This window comes from Numenius arquata, chromosome 2, assembly GCF_964106895.1.
Source record: "Numenius arquata chromosome 2, bNumArq3.hap1.1, whole genome shotgun sequence".
Classification (NCBI taxonomy): domain Eukaryota; kingdom Metazoa; phylum Chordata; class Aves; order Charadriiformes; family Scolopacidae; genus Numenius; species Numenius arquata.
This window is the reverse complement of record NC_133577.1, coordinates 18,875,387-18,890,271: the sequence shown is the minus strand read 5'-3', so window position 1 is coordinate 18,890,271 and position 14,885 is coordinate 18,875,387. Positions and strand designations below refer to the sequence as shown.

The following is a 14,885-nucleotide window of genomic DNA, read 5'->3' as shown; positions in this document are numbered from 1 at the left end:
AAAGAGGTATTAGGAACTGACTATTATTTGCTACCGGGCTTTTATTGTCCTGCTATCATCACTATGAGCAGAGAAGGCTCAGACACCCAGGACTAGAGCTCAAGCCTGGGATCCTGTTAATGCAGGTAGTGACAGACTTTGGAGTTTTAGCCAGTCCTTAACTCTTAGTGCATCCCTCTTGATAGTTATAGATTCCAATAATGTTAACTATCTCCTTGGGCTGAACATCTGTGAAATCTGACATGTTTTTGAAAATTAGAAAATACAGCATGAGGAATTGAATGTGGTATTAGAAACCAGGTGGGATAGAAAGCTGTGGCCAAACCAACTGTTCAAACGATCTAAAAACTACTCTGGCAAGCTTTCAGAAGAGAAAAGACAGATGGAAGGAAAAGTATAAAAACCCCAAATGCTCCCTTCTTCTAAACCTATGCAGCTGTTCAAGATTGCAGAGTAAAATTTCACCTGGTAGATTTTAGTCAGCTGCAAAAATCTTACCACTTGTCACTTTCTGAAGATAAAAAGTGTGCCCTCTGTGTGTGCCACTTTTGTAAAGCTGGGTGCATGTTATAGTAATTTCTGACTGACTAGATCAGGAAGTAGCCTATTACACATCATTTGTTTTGCCCAACAGACTTGCACATTATGGTTAACAAAGCTTTGCAAAATAGATTATAAAGGGTTCTTTTTTCTTTTCCTTTTTTCTGTTGCAGATCCTAATTTTTCTCCTTTATTATTTTTATCCCTCCTTGCCATTATCAAGGTATTTCTATTCGCAATAAAGCAGAATTAAAACAATTAAAGAGGTAGAAACCTGTCTATTTTTGAAAAAGAATATTTCATTCCTAAAAAATGAGAACAGAACAAAAATTTTAAAAAACAATTAAGGAATCAGTCTTTCCCTCTGAGAACAACTTAATTTGAGGAACCACCGCACTGTATGGTTTGAGTGAAAGTGAAGCAGTGATGTGTATGGTCAATTCTGGAACTAAATTTGTGGCTTTTAGCACTAGATCCTAGAAACCATATACTTGCAAATTGAATTGTATTGTTTTATCTTCTTTTAAACAGGTTCACTCCTTTTGCAAATGGACCAGATGACACCCCAGAGGAGATTCTGGCCAGGATCGGCAGTGGCAAATATGCACTTACAGGAGGAAACTGGGATTCAGTATCTGATACTGCAAAGGTCAGTAAACACTTTCTGAGATTTTTTTCTTGTTCTTTGAAATGGGTTTGCACTCTGCAGTTGTAACAAACTTAAGAGAGAGGTGGTCAGAAGGTTTATTTCTTAGTGCCCTGTGAAACAAAAAATTTCTTCTTTATGTTTCTACCATTCTGCATGAAATAGTGTGTTAGGAATTTTGGCAATTTATTTCATTAAACTAAGGCAGAATATAGCACCATCAATTGTGCATGCTCTTAATGTTAAAATAGCACAAAAGTCTTTTGGTGCAACTGAACTTTCAGCAGTGTAGGGTAGTCAATGCTACAAATTCATTATCTGTATGTGAATCACCTTTCTGCTTCTCAAAGTTAACCAGAAGCAGGCAGTTTATAAACTAGCATTTTTAACTGCTGTACCGTTCACAGTTTAGGCTGCCCATCTAGCACAAAGCATAAAAACTCAAGAGATAAAATTCATCTGGTGCTGAGATTTTGGGGCAGAAAGCTGTGTACTAGTCTGTGAAACAGGTAGATAGGCAGGAAAGCTGACCAGCTTCCAGTTGCCTGGCATTAATCAGAAACTTTGACACGGTTTAGATATTCCTGCAAGAGATTTCAGTTTTAGCAACCAGTAGCTTCCAATGGAAGAACGTTGATGTATCCCATCACAAAACTGCAAACCATGCTAGTAATGCATTTGTCTTGGTACCAACAGTTACGAGTCTCACAATTAATTTTTTATCAGATGTCCGGTTTTGAAATTAAAATGTTCAGACATGATAGAACTGATCTCATTGGATTTTAGCTGAATGTTAGATTTCTATTTTAAGCTTCTTATGCAAGCATGCTTTGGAGTCAGTGACGAGATGCCTTCAGATGGCATCCTCTGTTAATCACCCCTACAAGGTCAGCAATAATTAACACTCAATAAGCTGAATACCCTCCACATTATCTTTTGACTGGATTATCAGCTAAAAGTGGAACATTACATTTGGAAATCTAGTGAAGATCAGACTTTACACTTCAAAAATATAAAGCATATCTAAAGTACATTCCTCACTCCATTGGATATGCTGGTCAAGAAGGAAGATCTTAGTAAAACCTGCACTATTAATTACTTTTCCCCTTTTCCCATTCTCTTCCTTTTAAACCCAGGACATTGTATCAAAGATGCTTCATGTAGACCCTCACCAGCGCCTCACAGCAGTCCAAGTCCTAAGACATCCATGGATAGTGAACAGGGAGTATCTGTCTCAAAACCAACTCAGCAGACAGGATGTTCACCTGGTGAAGGTACCTCCTACCCCCCTGCCTCTTCCTTCCTTGCAGAATGTGCTGTCATTTGTCTAAATGTTCTGGAAAGCGATAGAGGAATTGGGAAGATTATTTGTCACAGAGGCCAAATATAATATGGCATTGTAAAAACAGTAAAGCTTTTTGACCCGTCACCTATTTTTAACTTCCATCTGCATTGTAATGACCTGGTGGGGCTCTCTGCACATACTGCTACCCACCGCTTTCAATCAGGGACGCCCCAGCTGTCTGCCAGCCTAAACATTATCATTTTATGGAAATCATCCATGGACGTCCATTTTTTCAGGGGACTGAATAGGGAAAGGGAGGGGGGAAAGCATCAAAGAACTGAATTTCAGCCCAGCAGTTTCTCTTTCTGAGAAAAAAAAAAATATTTTCTCTTTCTCTATTTTACAGGGTGCAATGGCAGCCACTTACTTTGCTTTAAACCGAGCACCTCAGGCACCAAGGCTGGAGCCTGTATTGTCCTCCAATCTGGCTCAGCGGCGGGGCATGAAAAGACTTACCTCTACCAGGTTGTAGCAGTACCCCCAAAAGGCCTCTTTGAAAACCCACAGTTTATTATTTGAGAGATTCATCTTTACTTGGCTAGCAGAACTATCTTGGACAACCTGCACATGAAATCGCCAGAACTAGCAGAAGCCCAGCATAAGGCAAAGTTCTCCTTTGCTCCGTCATTTCTTTTACATTCCAGCCAGGGTCCCAAGTTTAACAACTTCACAAAGATGTGCCAATTTTGCCAGTAGCTCTGTTTCTTTATTGAGATAAAGCCAAATAAAGTAGAAGTGCTCCATCCTTCCCACCCTAGGAAATACTGGTTTTGAGTCCTTAAGATGTTCCATGGGAACACTGTTTTCATTTTGTTTCTCAAGAAAAGCACTTTTTGCTATGAAGAACGCAGTCAGGTTTGAATGTTTTCAGCTGTCCCAGCATGCGTCATGATGAAGTGGCTCGGCTGGTCACCAGTAGACACGTACTGATCTCCACTCACCCCAGGAAGAGTGAAGGCTGCAGAGACACATGAATACTACCTTACTTGAAATAAGTGCTATACAACATGAAGGAGAGGGAGCTGTCAGTGGTGGAAATACCTTCTGATTTCAAGAAATCTTTTGCACTTTGCCCCTGCCCTCTCTGAAACGAAGTCAGCGCTGTTTGAAGAGTGTGTGCCACCAGCCCTGACTTACTCAGAGGCCTCTGAAAGCAGAAAACCTCTGAGAAACTCGTTCCTACGAGGAAATTATTGGGTCTTAAGAGACTGTGGGAAAGCACTCATGTAAAACAGTGTGAGTGGGAGCCTGTGGATCAGGGGACAAAGAGGCGTCTGGTCTTGCCCAGCAAGCAGGACGTCTGGCAGCACTAGGTGAGGGGGCTGGGGAACCGAGCAGAGGCAGGGAATGGTGCAGGTAACTTTGAGGACAGTAGGCAAAAAAGACCCATGGCAGCATGATGGGGAGTGCTGCCAAAGGGAACGAGCATGTGCTTAGGGGGCTAACTGGGACTCCTTTAAAAGCGAGGGACAGTCCCTCTTCAGCGGCTGGTGCAGAAGAGGGTGGGTGGGTGGCTGGGTTGCTAAGGGGCCGAGTGGGTCGGTGCAGCCATCCTGCCACACCATCACAGAGTCCACTGAGAGAGACTGGCTCTGGCAGGCCAGAGTGCCACCCTGGAGCGAGCAAGGCCATTTCCAGTCATTGCTCCCTGCCCTTCCCTGGCTGCTCACCCGAATCCACCCCAACATTTCATGTCCCTGCCTGGCTGTTCTGCTCTAGCAGAGCTAAACTCCCTGTGCCATGTGTGTGCGGAGAGTACCCACTTCTGAAGAGTCCAGCTAACTCTGTTACAAGCTTTAATAATAATAAATTATGAGGAGAAAGGGGAGGATGCTCTGCTTTTATATTTATATAAATATGTACATGTGTATTTATATACATATAAAACAAAAGTTCTTTACCCTAATACCTGGTTTTTCTAGGTTCAGGGAAAGAAAACTTTGTTGAAATGGTCTTAGCAAAATGGACCTTTTTTCTCATTCCCTGATTTCAAAGAAAATGAGCAAGCTTTGTGGTGCCGGATGTGAACTATTTTTTTATTCTTTCTCTTACCCATCTTGGCTTATGGTGGTCACAAGCTGACCAGGATTCTTCTTTGTACTGCTTTTGTTAATTTTTGTTTTCCAAGTAAATTTTGTCACCTCGGATGCTTTATGGGAAAAGCTAATGTGCTATGTTGGCTTTTTTTCTGTTGTGATGGAAAAAAAAAGAGAAATGTGAACATGGAGCTTCATATGCTAGAGCTGGTAATTTTTCCTTGCTGGGTAGTATGTGCATCTCGGTGCTGAACTGGAATTACCAGCTCATTGCCTCAGAATGTCCAAGGGAACGAGTAGCTGCATTTGCTATAGCAATATGCTTCCTAAAACTAGCTCTGTTTCAGTGTTGACTGAAATTTGTTTGTTTGCATTTGTCTATTTTTAAATTTAAATTTATTCTTAATAATTTAAAATGGTATTTAATGTTCAGGTTTATGTGCTGTGCACAGAGGTCTGCTGCAAAGCAGCTCTTCTTGAAGCCCGTCTCTTTTCTAGAATAAACAATGCTGTGAAACCTCACACCGTGGCTGAATTGGCTTGGACTGATGGGTACAAACACGCGCAGGTGTGTGTCTGTGGTTATATACACAGCAGCCTTCAATCCTCCCCTCCAGCTAAGCTGGACTCACTGTCAGCTTTTTCCTGCCTTTACACTTTCCCTCTTGTTAGAAGTTAAGTTTGTTTCTGCGAGCGGCACGCTATGACGTGAGTCCACAGGCAGGAAAAATCCTGACGGATGAGGAAAGGCTTGGGCCAGGCCTTGTTTCCCTGGAAGCAACTTCTATCCTGGAAGAAGGCAAGGTGGGCACAAGGATGCTAAGGGCAACCTGGAGGGAGGGCTGGATTTTCTGGGCTCCCAGCTGATTTGTGCTGTTTCAACAAAATATATTTTTAATGTCCAGTGTAATTGTATTGTATATGGGCAGAAAGAGTGTTGTAAATATTATGTACAGTTTTTGTCTCCCCCTGAGATTTCCTGGTCATCTTTCATTGCTTCAGTTTGCTTTCTCTTCACAGCCACTGGAAACAGTCTAATTCCCTCTTGATATACTCTGTCTTAATTCTTTGAGCATTTTTTCAATGAATATAATTGTAGGCCAAGCTTACAGGATGTTGCTCTTCCTGGAGTTTAATGGTTTGAATCTCTTCCTGATTTAGCTCTTTCTAACCCTCCAGCTATCACCCTATTAACCGTACAAGGTTTGGGCCACGTACAGAATGATACATGTTGATGCTCATTAATTACTTTATAAGCCTATAAATTAAATATAATGGGGTTTGCTTATTAAGATTTTGTTGCCAGTGCATCCAGATGCATGCGTGTGTGTATATATAAACACATACACACAAAAAGTGCTGTCCCAGCTTGTCCAAACAAGGATAGAAGTGTAGTCAGTGCTTGAGGTTATACTCAGAAGAGTTTTGTCTGCAGCGTTCTTGAAAGTCTGTTATTGAAAACGGTAGTGATTACTCTGGGTGTGGATAGGCGGCTGTGGAAGAAGCTGTCCCATCCAGCCTCCCCTCTGTCCCAGTTGTGCATCCATACCCACTCAAGACAGATCAGCCCCCCCCCCACTCTGGGCTTGCCATAGGAGGTGCTCTTCTGAGGGTTTTCTGACCTGTTTCAGTCAAGATGAACCCAATTAAACCATTTCCACTGTTGGTGTTGCTGATCCAGCTTGCTTTGACTGAAATACAAGAGCCTCCATCAGCAAATCCAAGGGACAGTCACTCCTGGCAGAGGTGGAAGGAACATGCTATTGGCACTCGTTATTTCAGACTGGTAGCACCTGATGCTTCCACTGGCCCTGCTGGATCCAGGCAAAGATGCATGGCCATGGCCTAATTAGCGCTACGGCGGCTTTTATACCAGCATCTCCTTTCCAGGCTCCTTGCTACAGTACAGCTCAGCAATAAGCATTTACTCTTCCTAGGAGAAAACTTAACTGAAAAAGGTTTAGCCTCTCTCTCTCTTTTTCTCATTTTAATCTTGAGGGACTTCTACTAAATGCTATGTTTAACTCCTGAAAGTCTAAAAATCACTTTGAATTAGATCATACCATTTTGCAGGTTATTAGTCCACAAAGCAACCTAGTGCCTTAGGCTATCACTAATAGTATAGTTACATTTCTGAACCATCAAGGTACGCAAGGCAGTGACCATCCAAGGCATACTAAAGTGTATCTGTCACAGTCAGCTCATCTGGAGAGCCACTTCAAAAGCTGCCATTCAGCTCAGTAGAGAGGAGTCTGCCCAGCAGGGAGGAGGCATGTCCCCACACTTTGCAGAGCTGGACCCCACCTCTGCAGCTCCAGGACTTCAACAGTCCTGATGAAGAAGATCATGGGAAAAGTTACCCCAGTTTCTACAGAGCACCACAGCTTGTGTATATGAAAAAGGTGTGGGAGATGCTGCTCGGAGAGCTGACCCCTCATGCCCCTAGTCCCCTGTGAATTTTTATTTGTTTAAAATTTGTTTAATCTTTTCTAAGCAAGTTTTAACAGCAGATAGCATTTATAAAGCCTGACTTTTTCAGCAAACCGCAAGTGACCTTCACAGATACTTTGTAATCAATCTCTACATCTGAAAAAAAAAAAAAAACGTCCTTCTGACAATAGATTCTGGTTTGCTTCTCTAGAAAATCATTTTCAGCAGCTCCCTGAGACGGCCCTGGGGCAACCCACAGATAGCTGGGAGAAGCATGGCTTGTGTGATGCGACATCGTGACATGACGTTGCATGTCACACTCTCACAAACTACAGATTGTGTGTCCCCGTGCTTCATCTAACCCTGGATGTACTACTACTGGGACTCTTCAGCCAGACTTACAGTTAAATAGGTTTTGGACTGAGTTTGAAAGGGACACTGAGTCTGATGGCTTACAGGGTAGATCAGGCTTTAATAGAAATCAGTATGCAGATCCTTACGGGACGGGCTGGTTTTGCCTGTGTAGTGCAGTGCTGACTCTGACAACTTGTACCTGGCTCTGATACCTCCAAATACATCTGAACCTTAGTGGAGAATGGCAATTGCTGTGTGTCTACATATATGAATTATGTATGAATTACATATATTCAATATGTATATGTGTGTATATATATGTGTATATATATACATATATTCAATATGTATTCAATATACAATATCAATTACATATGAATTATGCGGGGGCTTGGATCATCCCCTAAACCACGAATGCCACAAGGGTTTCTTATGCCACCGGTCCACAGAACTCGTGCCAGCATATGCAAGTGCTGATGCTAAAAAAGGCAGGCACTCACTTTCAGTTGACCTCAGCTGTCAAGAGAAATCTGTCCTTTCGCACCTCCCTTATCCAGGTCACCACGGAGCAAAGCAAATGTTTGTGCGGCAGAACAAGTGGCTGGGGACAGCAGGAAGGCAACAGTGCCTTTTTTTGCCAGCAGTGCGGTCAACGCATTGGTGTGGCTACAACTTCAGTGTCACCTCTGTCCCTCTGCTTGAGTTCTGCTGAGCTGAGCCCAGGTGTGGCGCAGAGTCAGGGCAATAAACGATGGGATGTTTTTACAGCAGCTGGTTACCAGTGCCAGGTTGTGCACACAGAGTGGGGGGACAAGCCCAGGCTTCTGAAAATGGCTGCAAGTTCATATAAACTCCCTGTAACCAGAGGGTGTAGGGCCACAGATAACATGCCATGGGGAAATAATGTTGACTGTGTGGGGGTTTTTGCCATTATTGGCTTTATAAAGAGGATAGAAAAAATCCTGGGGTTTGTTTTTAAATCACCCATTTTTACAGAGGAAATTCCTCATTTTGTGCTACAAACTTCTAGATGCCTAGTAGAAATAAGGCAGATAAACATGGAAAGTAAAGTAGATTACTGTAGCAGAAAAGGAAACAGCTTTCACCAGAAAATTGTTTTAATTCAGATGTTTTGAAGCTGTATCTTAAGATGTGTGTAGCAAAAATATCAAAGCAAATATTTAGAAGCAAATTTCTCTTGGTGCCTTTAAACAAGAGCCAAGAGAGCTCCAGGGTCACATGTCTGAATCCTAAAAGATAGGCAAGAAGGGCAGCTGGGCCAACAAACTTGGATATTTCTTAGATTAAAATAAAAAGGCCTAAAATAATGTTTCAGTACAGTTTATAACAAAGGAAAACATGCAAGCCCATTTTCTTTTCCTCATTTGAAGCATGCATCATAATCCCATAGAAGTGTGGATTCTTACCTCCTAGCTGATCATGCTTCTAAAACCCTGTATTGCCCCAAGACATTGCGGCTAAGCTGCTTCTGGTACCTCTGATCCTGTGTGAACACAGTCCTGCACTCCCCCCTCCATGTCTGCCCACAACAGGGACAAGGAACGATCGTGCATCCTCTTGTGTTCTGAAAGTTAGCAAGAAGTGTTTAAACTCATAAGATAAAGTGAAGTTAAAAGTAACATTCTGTGTACAGAACTAAAATTCTCAATATTTATGTGAAGGGTGGGTAGAAGCCAGTGCAGAACAGGAATGTTACAGAGCAAATAAAGTCACAGTAGTTCTTAGCACCAAATTTTAGCTAAAATCGATTTATAAGTTTTGCGAGCCTAAAGCTTGCATTTTCACGTGCGAGTGACAAAACATGCACATCAGCCAGCTAACCAGGCATCCGATCATGCAGTAGACTTGCACATGGAAATGTTTTGCAGCCCAAAGTTTAGAGTCTAAAATTAACAATGTGCCCTTTGCATCAGCCTGTGTTGTGTAAACCATGATGTCCAGTGTTGAATTGTACAACTGCTACTTGCTTTGCTTCTGTAGTTACAGAGTCAATTTGTTGCTCCAGCGTGTCTCCTAAATGGATGTAATGATGGTCAACATCTTCAGAGACGCCGTAGCCTGAACGGCAAATGAGGAAAATGCATGTCCTCTTCAATAAAGGAGAATTTTGAAAGGAGAGGCTGGAAATAAGCATTTTGAAGTGCAGAAAATGAAAACCAGTTGCTAAAGGTTGTTTCTGATTTGTGACTCGGCACCAAATCTTGCCTCCCTCACTCATGATTTGCCAGTTCCTCATCTGTATGCACCTTCAGTGAAACCAGGGGGACAGCTCGGAGCAGGGTCCTCTTTCCTGTTGCGGTGGTGGAGTCTGGCCATTAGATGATGATGTGTGCAAGGGGCTTACTTGGGTAGTAGTCAGTGAATTTGACAAAATATGAACCATGATCTAGCACTTTGTTTACAGGCTCCATGTTTACAAATTGTGATTTCTGAGGCTCACGCTTTTACGTTTCCTGTATGAAAAGGGCAGCCCGTGTACAGATATTTATTATGTTTACCAGCGTTTCTGAATAGATTTTTTTTATAGTACATGGTTTTATGAAGTGTAATATTTTTATAGCAGAATTATGATCTTTGGACTTTCTATATTGTTACCTACAAGTGTTTGCAAATAAGCTCTTTGCTCCCTTTTTTCTGTGCACTGTGTCCAGTGTTGCTGCTGTTGCTGGCCTCAGCTGCTGTTGCCCCGCCATGACGTGGGCTGACGGTATTGTGAAACTGTGCAAACTAACTTCAAAGAGCTGTGATTGTGCTGAAGGGCTGGCTGCGTGCTGGGTCCCTCCCAGCAGGAGGGATGGGGAGCTATACTCTACCAGGGCAAGAGTTTACTGTGGATGGCCCCCGAGGAGAAGCCTCAGTGCCCACCTTTGTCTGTACTCCGCCATTTTGGCTTGGCATGCCCATCCTTTCCTTTCTTTATAAAGAAATAAAAAAAAAGGAAAAAAAAGGATACTGCTCGTTTTTGCCTAATTCCTTGCCAGTTCCCAAGCACGGGCCATGTTTGAATGTCATTTGTTGGTCACAGTAAAAGCACACAGTTCCCTCTTCAAATTATACCTGGAGCTGTTGCCTCTGTGCAGCCCGAATATTCAAACCTCTGCTTTGGGAAGCAACAAGTAAGCCTTTAACCCCTCATCACTCGGAGAGTTCACCCACCAGACAAATTTAGGATTTCACTGCCAGAGAAATGAGCGCTTTCACACAAGCTGCCTGGCACGGATTTCCCTTGCCCCTTAGAGATCTTCTGAGGTACAGTTCTTCTGGAAACTGCTGGCTGCTAGCCAGAGCCTTTTTTGCTTGCTGAACTTACTAGTGACCACAAAAGCAAAATCAATCTCCCCTACTTTGAGGGATTGGTTCTGCTTCTCTGGTGTTACCATGTCTGAGCCTGCACACCGTTACACTGGTGTTCATGTCTGTGGATTTCCATCAGCCCCAGCAGCATCGCAGAGGTGACGAGTCCGGTGCAGGCTCCCCATGGGAACAGCATGTGGTATCAGATATGGAGAAACTGCATGTGATTTGGGTCCAAGCAAGCATAACCAAGAAAACTCAGACTTCAAATATGTTACTCATAGGATTTCTGCTCTGACCATAGGTAGTCTCATGCTTCTGTTCTCCTGCCAGCTGCTCCTCTCTTCCTCCCACTTCTATCCTTCCTTTCTTTTCTCTGTCTTTGGGGTCCTTCCTCACTAGGACACACGTATGTCCCTCCTCACCCTCTTGCTCTGCACCCCAGCACCTTTTTTATTCCTTTTTTCCCTTACCAAGCTTCTGTCCTACAGGTCCATCTTGTGGTTTTTGTAGCCTCCTCTGGCAAGCAGGCCAATGCTTCCTTTACACCTGTCTTCATAGGCCCAGTGGTTAAAAAAGGAGTTTTTTCTGGAGAACCTTAATCATATACAAGAACATCCAAATGGGAAAACTGAGAGGAGAAAAAAGACAACCAGGCTTTCTCTTCCATCCCCTCTTCTAATTCCTCCTTTAACATGACCATGCTCAGGAATGAGCCAAGTTCAGTCACTGTTGGGCATACATTACTTTGCAGAGGACCTGGTTAGGAAGCCCTGTGGCACGCCAGGCCCTGGTCAGGCAGATGCAAGTCTTTCCCTCTGACCCCAGAAAATCAATAAATGAGATATCTAAGAAGAAGTCTTCCCAGAGAATGCTCAAGTGCCTGTTACAAGACACAGCCCTTTTGGGAAATCTGCATCAGGAACCGTCTTAAATCTCTGCACTTACTGATAAGTAACCAACGTTTTTCCCCTGCATGGAGCAAAACATATTTGTTAAAAAAAAAAAGAAAAGAAAAAGTAGCAAACAACTCCCCTCCCCCTTGTAATCCTGCTCTTTAGTCAACATTCTTAAGTCTTCTTACGTCTTCCTCCTGCTCTACCCCATTCCAGTTCACCTTTGGCTGCTTCACCCCCTTTTTGTCACCCACTTGTGTAACATGAGAATTGTCCTGAGGCTTGGAAAGTCTTGTTATATGTCTGAATAGCATCTTGTTCAAGGGCAGCATAGCTGCTGGCTGAGCACCACTACAGCAAGGCAAATAATAGGCAGTAACAATAATGGCTAATGACTGAAGATCACAAGAAGCAGAGATTTTTGCATTAGAAGTTATGAAGAAGTGGTAAAGACAAGGATTTTAGGTTATGCCCAGCTAGTCAGGTTAAACATAGATAACTTTGCGGTGCACTGGCTGCTATAAATGCTGTTCTCCTACTGTCTGGTTGCAAGATGGAAGAAGAGGATCTCTGTCCATTCATCCAGAGAGACTGGAGAGGTACTGTGGTGCTCTCACTGTTTTCTAAACAACCAAAGCTGGCCTGAGCTCAATTCCATTCTTTGTTGAGGAAATTAGTTTATAAAAAGGCTGATGAGTCACAGTCCGTGGTTTTTCTGAGTTGTTTTTTTGGCTTGGCACACTTTTGCCGAATTGATTCTTCCTGTCCTTCAGGTTCTGCAGTCACTGGTAGAAATAGCCACAGTTGAAAAGCCTCACACTTTCCCTACTGTAGAAAGCAGGCTTCAATTTTAATGGTCATCTCCTTGCTAAGACATGCAAATGAAGTCAGTGATTTCCAGTGCATTTACCCAGACTTTCCAGTTGTCACATTATTGTCTGACCTCTCTATTGTAAACTCTGTTATAATCAGTTACTTGCTTTACTTATCCTTTCAGGCTAGCTGCTTCTCCAACAGGACAGTCAGTGTGAAGCATGAAGGTCTGTTTTACCTCAACATTTGACTTAGACAAGTGGGTGGATTTCAGATATGAATCTTCACTAACTGCTACTATCCACATTGACCTCAACTGAATTGGACACAGTGGTGAGATGATCCCCTAATGTCTGTAACCATGTCCCCGTGAAGTCAGAACCAGCATACTAAGAAAATAATGTTATTGAATTTAAGCACATGAGACTTCCTAGAGGCCTAAATTTATTTCACCTGTTAGTACGAAAACAATTTAGCCCTTAGGAACATTAGCTGTTACAAAGGAGCCTTAAACAAAGGAGCCTTAAACACAGAGAACAGAAACAACCTGCATTTCACTTCAGAGAAGTGACAAGAATGACCTGTCAGCTTTTAAACACTCTTGACAGTGCTGATCTTTTGCTATTGGGACTTCTGGTCTCACTTCAACCACCAGTCTGCTGCCATCTGTTACACTCTAAGTGGAGCTGCACATCAACTATGGGGCTGCGGCCATTGTATTGGGTCTGTGGACTAATACACGCAGGTAAAAACTCTGTTCAGGCATGAACAACATGCTCCTCGATGTGTGCTTTGATGGGCAGGAATGAAGTGGAATACACAGCTCAGATGTATGCATGCTTTTGGCCCAGGCAAAAAAAGTGCACGTTCAGCTGAGCAAAGGTGAGGATTATTTATTCTGTGATTTGGGTGCAAATTTGTTATTACTCTCTCAAGCCCAGGAATAACAGTAACCTTCTGTGAAGCTCATGTCAGATATCTAACATGCACATTCACACAACTTGCACAATTCCCAGTTCCAGGAAGTCTCCAAGTGCCCCCCCCCCCATGTGCTTCTACCATCAGATAGTCTGTGAGGAAAAATACAGTGCTGGCATTTGAACCAGGGTGAATTATATATTAGTACATCCACCAACACATGCAGAAATCATTGGTCTTACACTAATGTGACTTTTAAACTTGGTATGTTTTTATACCGTTTATAGTAATTCGAATTAAGAATACCTCTGCCATGGTGCAGTCAACAGCTAAAAACTCAGTCTGAAACAGGCTCCCTCAGTCACAGAAGCTTTCTTCCAGATTATGCTTCATTTCAAGTAGGATGCCTAACTGGGGAAGTTCCATTGCCATTGGCCATATCCTGTGCTTAAATCCCAGTGCTTCAATTGCCTTTTCAGTCAATATCATCAACAGGCACTTGATGCTCTTAAAAATCGATCTATAAGAGTTATGGTAAAAGCCTCACCAATGTAACTGGAAGCTTCATCCCTGGCTTCTAAAGGAAACTGGAAGAAGAGATTAGGCATTATATGTTAAAGGTAAGAAAATGTCATGCAAAACCCACCATTCAGGTCTCAAGTGCCATTTTTAAAATGCACTAATATCACTGAATATATTTAAAGGGTTCAGAGTTCAGATGCAGGGAAAAACACAAAACGCCTGCCATGGAGATGATTAAAGACCCTGATCTGTTCAGCTCAGCCTGGAGATGACCAGGAGGCAATTTGATTATTGCCTACAAAAATCTTCACAGGGAGAAAAATTCCACGTTCTGGAAGCACAGAGAGCCAGTCCGGAGCACAAAACCAGGCAAATGTCTGGGTGCAAAATCCACACTGCTGCAGAATGGAAATAAGGTAGCTGTAGTTTTAAAAGTGAGGCAGGCTACTCATTGGAACAAAAATATGGAAGGAGAAAAGGGGTTTGCTGTTCCTCTCAGTGGCTTTCAGTAGATACACCTTAGCACACAAAAGGTTACACAAAAGGTTAGTACAGAAGCAAGTGGATGACTTCAATAGTCTGCAGTAATCTGGAAATCAATGTAAATGCTATGATGGTCTCTTTTGGCCTCAAGTATGACATGCATTCATATCGCACTACCACAAGTAATCAGCACCAAGTGAACAGATCAGGTCCCCATGGGATTTTATGGCTGAGCTTCAAAGATTAATTCAAACATTTTTAGGTCACAAATAATAGGAATAATCATCTTTCTCTGTTTAAATCTCTATCTTTACTATGGTACATTGGGCAGCCTTTGCTGTCTTTGACAATATAGACTATCCCTCTGAAATTTTGGGATAATGTTAATGTTTTTTTGGATATTTTGTTATTGTTTGGATATTTTGTTAATGTTTTTTTTGGTTATTTTGGGATAATGTTAATGTTTTTGGGGTAATGTTAATTTAGAACACTGTTTCACAGCATTGGTGCAATATGGTTAAAACTTGTAGCAAGACTGGGGGTAAATGGTGCTCCCCCAAAAAAGTAAAAAACTCACTGCCTAAAAA

The 14,885-nt window shown here is 42.4% G+C and overlaps 1 protein-coding gene across 4 annotated transcripts in view; it reads left to right on the top strand.

Annotated features, from left to right (window-relative positions):
* RPS6KA2 (ribosomal protein S6 kinase A2) overlaps positions 1-5,088 on the top strand; it is a 298,477-nt gene extending 293,389 nt beyond the window's left edge. For 2 of the 4 annotated variants that reach the window (XM_074168576.1, XM_074168575.1), the window contains 3 exons: positions 1,072-1,189; positions 2,323-2,460; positions 2,878-3,003. In XM_074168576.1, coding sequence (XP_074024677.1) covers positions 1,072-1,189; positions 2,323-2,460; positions 2,878-3,003 — 382 coding nt within the window. Of the gene's footprint in view, positions 1-1,071; positions 1,190-2,322; positions 2,461-2,877 lie in introns of all 4 variants that reach the window. The other 2 variants (XM_074168578.1, XM_074168577.1) reach the window with 2 other exon arrangements.
* The last annotated feature ends 9,797 nt before the right edge of the window (positions 5,089-14,885 follow it).